The sequence below is a fragment of the Pteronotus mesoamericanus genome, unplaced genomic scaffold (assembly GCF_021234165.1).
Source record: "Pteronotus mesoamericanus isolate MK-2021 breed Mesoamerican mustached bat unplaced genomic scaffold, CSHL_Meso_final contig_557, whole genome shotgun sequence".
In the NCBI taxonomy this organism is placed as follows: domain Eukaryota; kingdom Metazoa; phylum Chordata; class Mammalia; order Chiroptera; family Mormoopidae; genus Pteronotus; species Pteronotus mesoamericanus.
Window position 1 is genome coordinate 596,250 of NW_026555200.1, and position 10,016 is coordinate 606,265.

General features: G+C 57.5%; 1 protein-coding gene across 1 annotated transcript in view; it reads right to left on the bottom strand.

Annotated features, from left to right (window-relative positions):
- Nucleotides 1-9,584, bottom strand: part of IGSF21 (immunoglobin superfamily member 21) — a 227,955-nt gene extending 218,371 nt beyond the window's left edge. The window contains exon 1 of the mRNA XM_054579614.1: nt 9,478-9,584. Within this exon, the coding sequence (XP_054435589.1) occupies nt 9,478-9,547 (70 nt within the window). The 5' untranslated portion in view covers nt 9,548-9,584. The remainder of the gene's footprint in view (nt 1-9,477) is intronic.
- Between the last annotated feature and the right edge of the window lie 432 nt (nt 9,585-10,016).

The window sequence follows — 10,016 nt, forward strand, 5'->3', positions numbered from 1 at the left end:
GGCCACTATGGCAGCCGCATGTTCAGGAGAGAAATCAAGGCTGAGAGCAACGAAGAGGCTACCTGAGTTCCCACGCTAGATAAGGGGTGGAGATGGGCTCTGAAGCCCGGTCAGACTCCAGAACCCATGTCCCCTGGAGATCTAGAAGCTTCTCCCCCGGAGGGGTCCCTCCTCTTATTGCTCCTCATTCAGACCACGGTATGTTTTCCAGCTGGAGCAACCCCATTCCAGGCCGTGTGACATTGGCAGGGCCTGGGGGCGGGGCGCTGGTTTCCCTCCTTGCCAGGTCTGGACCTGCCGGGGGGCAGGTGGGCAGTGTCCAAATGATGGCCTTTCTTCCTCGAGGCCGTTGTCTCTTTGGGAACCCCAGAGCAATCACTTATAACCCAATGGAGGCTCCAAAGAGTATCTAGCTTCAGAGGACCCAGAAAAGCCAAATGAAGCCTCCTAGAGCACTGCTCTGGGGGAGTCACACCTCTCTCTTCGACTGCTCCCCCGGCCCCCAGGCTCAAACCCAGACCCCTCGCCCTGGTGCGCAGGCCTCCGCCAACAACGCCGACCTCATTCCCAACTTCTCCTGAATGCCTCGCGCTCGGGGCGGCCAGCCGGGGCCACCCGCCACCCCCCCCCCCCGCCTCCCGGCCGTCACACGCCCAGACAGCTCTCTGATGCCCTCCACCAGGCCTTCGCGCGTGCTGTTCCCCACCTGCGCCTCCCTCCTTGCTGGTCGAGGCCATTTCAATCTCTCAGAGCCTTCTTGGTATCCCTGTGTTGGCCATTTACTCTACATGATCTTTTATTGTTCTCCATGGGTTTTTCCTGTGTGGGGTTGCCAATCACCCGAAACTCCTTAAGGGAGGTGTCTGCTGGTCCAGAACAAGGCTGAGGCAGCTGCCCAATTAATGGAAGTGGCTGACTACATCCCTGACTTGGCTCCAATGGAGAAGAAAGTGGGAGCACTCACCACCTCTCAGAGAGACCCCAGGGTTAGCTGACCCCATTCTGGGGGCCGGGAAGAAGAGAGGGGTAGATGACTAACGGTCAATTACGTGTCAGGTGTTTTCCTGTTGTATCTCATCACATCCTCCATTTTCAAAAGGCAAGAAACCATGACGCAGAGAGATACTGACTTGCTCAAGTGCACTGTTAGGAAGTGGCCACGCTAGGATTTGAACCCAGTTCAGATGGAAACGAAAGGATGTTAATACCAGGCGCGGAGACGGTGATTGAGGAAGGATGAGTGGGTTCAGTCGTGCGCTGGTAAGTGTTTAACATCCAGCTCCTGGGTGGGAGGAGTCCTGATCTGTGGTGTTTGCTGCTTTCCGTGGTGTAAATACCCTCGTCTCTGGTTAATTTCAAGCTACCTAACAGGATCAGCTCAGAGCTGGGAAGAGACGTGCAAAGCAATGCCTGGGTGTAAACCCAGCTCTGCCCCTCACTGGCAGTGGGACCTTAGACAAATCAAACAATCACTCTAAGCCTCATTCCTCATCTGTAAAGCGGGAAGAATATTATCGCCCAAATGGGAGTTTCTGGGAGGGTTTATTTTAGCACTGTGTGGCACAGGGTTTGGCATGCGGTAGATGTTTAATGCGTGCTTGTTCCTTCTCTGCCTCTCTCCCTTCCTTTCTCCCCCACCTCCCACTCCCATCACTAATCAAGGACAGCTCCCTGCACCCACCAAGGAGAACTCAGGAGGGAGAGGAAGCCCTTTGGTGTCCCCGCCGCCTTCTACTGTTGGCTCATCCCTCAGATGCCAGCTGCGATGCCAACATCAGTATGGTGGGCAGACCTGAACACTGAACACCTTCTCACCCTGGGAAGGACTTGAGGTGACTGAGCAGGGCCAGGAGACAGACCCAGGCCTAGTGTCGGGACCAAATCTCAGGCTCAGAGGAGACTGCATGCATGCGTGCATCCATCCACCCACCCACTCATTCATTCAATAAACACACCTGGAAGATCTGCTCAGACCCAGAACCCACGCCAGGGCTGGGTTCCTTCAAGAGCTCTCTGTTCAGTAGGGAGACCAACCCACGACCATCTCCAGCCTCAGAAGAGGGTTATTGTAAGAGAGTGTTGCCCAGAGCACCACTGCCAGCACACCTAGGGGGCTCCAGACTAAGGAGTCTGGACTTCGGAGTCACCCGGGCTGGGGCAGTTGTGGAGGGAGGGAAGTGGGCAAGCAGAGACTTGGAGAGAGGTTTACTGGGAGTTGGGGCAAATGTCTGTTCTTTGCACCAAGAAAGAGCAAAAGTGGGGAAGGAGATGGAGGAGGTGAATAGAAGACCAGAGGCCTCCGAGGCAGGCCGAACCCGTGGGCTGGGGCAACGGCGGGCTCTGGACTCCATGGCGTGTGGTCACACATACATTAGCATCCTCACCTATGGATCGGCGATATTAACACCCATTCAGACAGCAGTGGATGAGAGAGGAGGTCGCATCAGCAAAGTGGCTAGAACCCAGCACCCAGCTCACAGTACATGCTTTTTGGTTGAAGTTTACGAGCCTGTGAGCTCCCGGGGAGCTGGCCTGTCTCATTCCAGACCCCATGTGGACCGAACGAAGCAGTGCAATGAATCGGGGAGAAAAGGAGAGCTGGGCTCGCAGCCACCAAACGCAGGTTCCAGCCCAGTCACTTCCTACTACCACCTTTTCATCTCCCTAAGCCTCCTCACTCTCCCTGGTTGTTCCACAGGCTCAAGGGTAGCTGCCTTCATATCTGATACGAGGACGATATGGAATGACAGGAAGCATGTTGTCAGCTCTCGAGTGCTACCAGCAGATAGAGAGTTGGAGTGTCTGCAGTCAGTGTCTCCGGCACTTTGATTATCTGAGCATCTCCAAGAAAAACAGAAGGAGAACTTGGCCAACAGGAAGTTCACCTGTAAAACCAGTCTCCATTCCACATGCTATGAGCCTTCATATACTTTTTTGGAGAAAGCCACCTACCCACCCCTGTTCTAAACCAGGATGCACTTGTCTAAAGGCCAAAGGTGGTTTATTCACCCACACAACCAGCCTCTGTTGAGCTGTTTTTCACGGGGAACATTCAATAGCAGAACAGGATGGCATCTCTGTCTTCATGGAACTTCCAGTCCACTAAGCAGGGGGAAGTGGTAGGTTCATAGTGAGACTGGCTCCACCCCTGAATTTCACTGGGCCTTGCGCTAGATGGGAGGGGCAGCAAAGCAATGCCTCAAGCCTCCAGGGACAGGCAGGGAACAGGTCGTGGGATCGGTCAGCCCCAGCGAGCAGGCCACCCTCCAGGTGTTACCAAGAGTGGCTAACCAGCTAAGGCTCATCACACCTAGGGAGGCTCTCAAGTGGGGTCCCCTTCTTGCCGAGTAGCAGAAATCAACTCTGGACAACTGAAGCTTAAAAAAGGACCTGGCGGAATGGGATGAGTTGAAGCCCTTGGCCTTGGGAGGACCCATGCCACCTGAGCCAGGGCAGCTCCGGCATAGCCGTGGTTGATTCCGGTAACCCTCACTAGAGCGAAGAGCTCTGCATGTAATCACTCTTTCCCTTCTGCCAGCCTCCTGGGAGGCAGGCTATATCATTATTTCTAGGGAAACCAGCAAAATACAGTTTATTGGGGACCTCCATTGGCAAGGGGGACTTTCCAGTGATTCTCAGTCTTCCTGACACTCAGCTTAATATTCAGATTCCAGGGAAAGTGTCTCTGATGGGTTCATCTTGGGGGTGCGTTACCTGATTGTACCACCTACCAAGATGGCGTGCACTTGGGGATGGGGTTTGCACGATTCCCCAAAGTAATTCGGGTGTTCCACCAGGAAACGCAGGAATGGCTGGGGCCAAGGCAAAGACCAGACTCCTTTTCTGGGTATCACACTCCTTTGGGTGGCTACTCTGCACACCTCTAGCTCCACACACGTTGTATTTATTTGCCCCACCCATGGAATCATGGACGGTCGTAGGTCTTGGTGATCACGGGTCCCTTCCGCTACAAGACCCCAGTGAATGTGCAAAGGTGGGTTCCAGGACCTCATCTCTCTGGTTTGTTCCCAAGAACCTCATGCTGAAGACAGATGCCTTTTAGAAAGTGATGTCACGTGTTTCCCCTCCACCGCCATCTATCACTTAAAATGGAAGGCTCTGCATCCACAAATGGTAGAGGCTGCTGCATTCTCCCTGTCCAAATGGTGAAAAAATAAATTGTTTCTCCTCTCCTCCAGGAGCAGCAGTGTCTCCGGATTGCTTCAGACCTGAGTTTGAAAGTCCCAGTTCTTCCACTTAAAGAAGATCCTGAGCCTCGTTCATTATTTAAGAAAGAAAAGAAAGAAGAAAGGAAGAGAGAAAGAGAGAGAGAGATCGATCCTGGGTCTCTTGTCCTCATCTGCAAACGCAGTTAATAGTACTGCCTCATGGATTGTTGAGGGCACCGAATGCATAAAGAACACCTGGCAGGTGTGCAATAAGTGGGGGCGATCAGTAATATCACTCTTCTTCCTCCCAGGCCTCAGCTGGACTCTCGGGAGACAGCCTTGGTTGAGCAGGTCACACCACGCGTGCTTCTGCCCCTGGCTCTTTACCCACACAGGATTCCGCTCCCTGGCACATTTCCCCCCAAAGCCCTTGCCTTATTAATGTCCTCCCTTCACTGTGAGGTCTGAATTTCTCCTTCCTTTCTCTGAAGCACTCCCTTAACACCCAAGTAATCAGTCTCCCCGCCCCGACCCCCCGAGAACGTCCTGTAGGGGACATCAATTCCCTCGGCATCTAGCAGGTATCAACGAATTTCCCCCTGGACGGTTGTTCAACTTTCCAGGAATGTGCCCAACCTCTCACCCCTCTGGGAGAGGGGCCCGGTCGGTCTCGGGTCTTTCTCTTTTCAGATGCGCCCTGCTCACAACAGACGCCTGTTCATTCTTTTGATGATGATGAGGGCTTTCAGGGACACCAGCTCTCCCATCTGCGCAGATGGACACACTGGATAATTCTATCTCAATGAGGGCTTGGGAAGGAGTTAAACATCCAGACAGGGAATCAGATACAGTGCAGTTGTCCATGTGGCTGGAGCCGAGGAGGGGGCTGAGGGCCATCCTCACCAGGAGACAGCAGAGCACAGAGGGAAAGTGTCAGACAGTGCTGTGTCTCTAAACCTTTTCTCACTACTTACTGAATGGGCGGCCTTGGAGAAGTCACTTAATCTCTCTGAATCTCAGTTTCTTCATCTACAAAATAAGGCTAAGTTTACCTCTCAGGGTAGCTGTAAACGTTAACAGAAACAAGAACAGCAAGGCCCATGGCACACTGTTTGACATATAGCGAGAGCTCAGCTGGATTCGGAGATACAGCCCCTTCCTTCCTCTAGTGAAGAATCAATTTTCCGTGAAGCTGTAAACACCATAAAGGCAGGGACTCTCCTACTGTGTTCAGGGCTACGTTTCCAATGCTTAACACCGTGCCTTGCACACAATCGGTATATAATAAACATCCGTTGCATGCATGAATAAATGAATTTCAAAGGGCCTGAGGTTGTAGCAGAGGTGGGCAGGATGGCAAGACAGATTAGACACCTACATGGATCCCAGGAAACCCAGTTAACAGCACTAGCCAGCCTCTTCTTTGTTCAGCTCTTTGTTTGGCCTCTACCTTTGAAGTCACAGACTGCTCATCCGGAAACCTGAGCAAACCTACACCTCCATCCCCGACCGTCCCTCCGCCTAACTATAGTAGGGTTCAAGTGTGTATGAGACACATGCTCTGAAAAGCCAGGGTAGCCAGGCCAATCTAAGGCATCACTGGTACCTCGCAACCCCCTGCCCACATGCCCGGCCCACGGGATTCTCCGCAGCCTGAGAGAAGGATCATTGGAAGGAAACAGGGAGCCTGTGGCCGGACCAGATGGAGCTGGAAGGAGCCAGTACTCCTGTCATGAATGAATCTGAAAACTCTGAGCCTCACAGGCATGAGGACTGTGAGGCAGCCAGCACGTGCTGGACACATTGAGCCAATCCATGTAATCGTGGCTATTGAACCAAAACAAAACCCAGCTACGATGTAAGAAAGGAGCAATCTTAGACTGTTAGAGACTCGTGGGGAAGGACTGTGAGATGCAGGGTCTCATCTGGGCATGGACCAGAGCCGCTCTCCTTTTGTGCCTATCATCTTGGCTAAGGAATTACGACTGGGGGAGGGGGGCGGTGATATGATCATCAAGTCCTTCTCTAAGAAAGTTCTCCTGCTTTTTTTAAAAAAAAACAAAAACAGAAGTTTCACAACCACTGAAGTAAGTGATCTCAGAGGTTGCTTCCAGCTCTAGCATTCTCTGCACTTAAAAAGGAAAACCTAGTTCAACGTCTCAGGAGAAACTCCAGTTTGCATCTGGGGCGGGGTGGATGCGGGGGGAGCAGGAGCAGAGCAGCCGGCGCTGGGCAGGCCCCCTGAACGCAGCAGCCTAGGGCTCCGGAGGAACCCTTTGGTGCTGGTGCCCAGCCCCCACCCTGCACCCCTGGTGTGGGTTGGGCGTGGGGAGGGAGGATAAACGTATAAAGTTGTCACACCAATTGGTGCTGTGCACAGCCCCAGCAGTCTGCCTTGCGGCTGCCTCCGTAGCCACCCCCACCCAACCCACCTGCTGACACGGGGCTGTGAATGGAGGAGAATAGGCAGGGCCTCTGGCTGGGGCCTTTGGCTCCACCTAACTGGGCCTGACCACCCATGCTCTTGAGCCACCTCCAATCTGCGGTCCACCCCCCACCCCCCACCCCCGCCTCCTCCCGGCCCCTCAGGGCCACTGCGCAGGCCAAAGCACAGGACTTCGTTCCCAGAAGTGCCCGGTTGAAAATGCCATTTAGGCGCACCTGGGGGATCTGGGAGACCTGAGAAATGTGGGCTTGTCCTCTGGAGTCAGATATCAGGCAATGGGGAGCCAGGGGCAGGAACTTCCCACCCAGCCTGTGTGCAACGGACTCGTTCTCCTCCCAACGCAAAGACCCACCTCTCCAAAGTTGAGCACCTTTGCTTTGCGACCCAAATGCACAGAACAGGCCAGGGCGCTCAGGCCATGCCCCTCCCTAGCTGTGACCGCCATCGCCGCACACTGGGCAGGCGAGTTTCTGAAAGCTTGCTGGAGGTTCTACTCTCCCTGCCCTCCGAGGCTGCCCTGGCAAGTGGCCGGGCAGAGCCTACTGCCAGGTGCGAGGCTCTCGGTCACATCCAGGAAGGGCGCCCTCCTCCGGCAAGCCGCTTTTTTGCATCTCTCACGAACCTTTCTAGTATCCCCGCCCCCTCGTGGGCACGGGCTTGGAAGGGGCAAGGAGGGACCCCACCTCTGCGGAGAAGAGACGACTTCCGGGCGGCTCGCGCCCCCCGCCCCCGCGACCCAAGCTCGTAAAGTTTCGGCCCCGCGACCCAGGTCGGGGTTCTTCCTCCACTCGGAGCCGTGGAGCTCAGAGGCCACGCCGATTCCCCAAGCCCAGAAGCGCTAGCACCCGGCGCTGGCCCACCCCCCACCCCGCTCGGCCTCCCGCAACCTGCAGAGGCGGGCGAGGGGCCTCCAGGAGGCCGGGGCAGCTTTCCGCAGCTCGGTAGCCCAAAAACTGCTGCTCGAGCGTTCCGGGCAGTGCTCGCAGGGTGCGGTCCTGATGGAACGGGTTTCGCACCAAAGCCTTTCCCACCCCTCGCCGCCAACCCCTCTCGCGCCGCGTCTCCCTCTTCTGGGAATTCCGGAGAGAAAAGCGGTGCCAGCCTCCGGCCCTCAACCCCAACCCCTGCTTCGTTCAAGGTCCAGGTCTACGGCGCCTTTCAACAAAGCTCGGTGCCCTCTCGGTAGCGCTGGAACCGGGACAACCACCCCGACCCCGCCTTTCCATATAACCTTTCCCTTTAGAGGCATCGGAGGGAGGGATCCCTCACCCAAAGTTGGGGGTAGATTTTGATCCACTTTGAAAAGTCTCTGGTTCCAAAGACAGGGGAACAAAGTACAGGGCGTACATTCCTTCAGGGTTACACCAGCCTCTCCCGGCTCTCTGCCGGCAGGACCACCATTCAGGTTCAAATTCTGCAGCGCTCCCATCCGCAGACCCAGCACTCTCCCAAGGACCTCGGACCAGAAGGGAGAGGGGTTATTTTAGGGGGCACCCCTTCCTGGAAGGCGTTCGCAGAGCCTGTTTAGGCACCACCCGTTAGGACAAGGCAGACGGCAGGGGACAGAGTTGACCCCCCGCCCCCCGAACACCTCTCCATCACCAGCTGGACCAGAGGCTGAGACCCTACTGATCACAATGGCTACTATTTGGCACCCCACGTCCCTTTCTCCCTCCATGGCAGAACCAAGCTGTGACTTCAGACGGGCTGGTTCTGGGCACCCAGGGTGACACTAGGCTGAAGGCGAAGCGAGGACAGGGTCCCCCTAGTCTCGTCGCCCGCGAATCCTTGCTGGTCCCGCCTCCCTCCTGCTGGGCTCGTAGCCAGCACTTGGGCTCACTGACGGAAAGATGCTGGGGTCGCCGGGTTCGACTCCCGCAGCATTTATGACCCACCAGCCGGTGGCGCCGGGCGGGAGGCACCACGGCGGCCGCGAACCCTGGACCCTGGAGCTGCGGAGCCAAGGATCGCTAGCCCTGGGGACCCGGCTCGGCTTCATCCTCCTTCCAGCTCCTTCAGCCGAGCTGGGACCAGGTCCGCGCGGGACACGCACATACCACTGCTCACACCTCCTCGGCACCCCCCACCCCCACCCCTTTATGCCGTCCCTCCCTCCCTCCTCCCACTAGAACCACACGCTCCATCGCACGCGCACACACACTCCCGGTCCCAGGAAGCAACACAATCACCACGAGCCCGCGCCTCCAGACTCCTGCCCAAGTGTCACATTCTCACCTGCTCTGCACGCACGCTGCTCTCCCCTCAGCAGAAATACAGTCATCTGCTGTCACACACCCCTCCGAAGACCCGCACATTTGGGACACGGGTGAAACGCCACACCTCACATATTCACCCACCCGTTAACACGCTCACACATACAATCACACAAGCTCACACACTTCACACGCTCACGGAGAAGCTGGCACCCGCTCACACCCCCAAACACTCGCTCACACTCTCGCACACACACATTTTCCGTGTAACCGATATAGACACTCAAACACCCCTCCAGACACTCGCTCACTCACACACCATCATGCACACTCACATCTCTAAATACACTCCCGCACCCTCTTCACACATAGCTCCTTCCCGGACACCCTCACACATAGACGCAACAAAGACACACGCTTGTGTACACACACACACACCCTGGCACAGACCCAGAGCGCTCTCTCCAGATGAGACGTCCTCCCTCCCTCGCCGAGCCGACCAGCTCCACAGACCCCCGCCCACCCCGCACCACGCCAAGACCGGTGCTCGGACCCCGAGCCTTTCTGGAGCGACCCCGCGCCCCTCCCCGGCGGCCCGCCCCCGCGCGCGTCCCCCGCCACGGCTCCCGCCGGGCGCCCGCGCACTCACCGCGCGCCAGGTCCAGGATCGCGGCGAGCAGTAGGCAGACGCAGCCGCGGAGGCTCGGGGCGGCTCGCATGGTGCCCGGGAGCTGGCGGCGGTGGAGGGGCGGCGGCGGTGGCGGAGGGAGCGGCGGCGGCAGGTCCCCTCGCCATGGGCTCAGGCGCGCTCCTGCCTTCGGTCGCCAGCCGAGACTGTGGCGGACAGCGCGGGGCGCCGCGGGGGCGCCCCCATGCCGCCGCGGCCCGGCCGCCCGGGCGCCCGACTCGACTCGACTCTCCTCGGTCCCAGCGGGGCGCCGCGACCCTCGCGCTCCGGGCGTCCTCCGGGCGCGCCGCAGCTGCTGGCTCCCCGCTCCTCAACTGCGAGCGGCACCCACCGCGGCCGGGAGTCGGATCCGCGGCGGCGCTGGAGTTTGGAGCCAAATCGCGCTCTCTCTGCCTCGCGCTCGCCTCTCCCGGAGGCGCGAGCGCCCCCCTCCCGGCGTCCTCCCTCCGTCCCTCCCCCTCTCCCCGCCCCCTCCCTCCCCGCCCTCCCCTCGCCGCGCT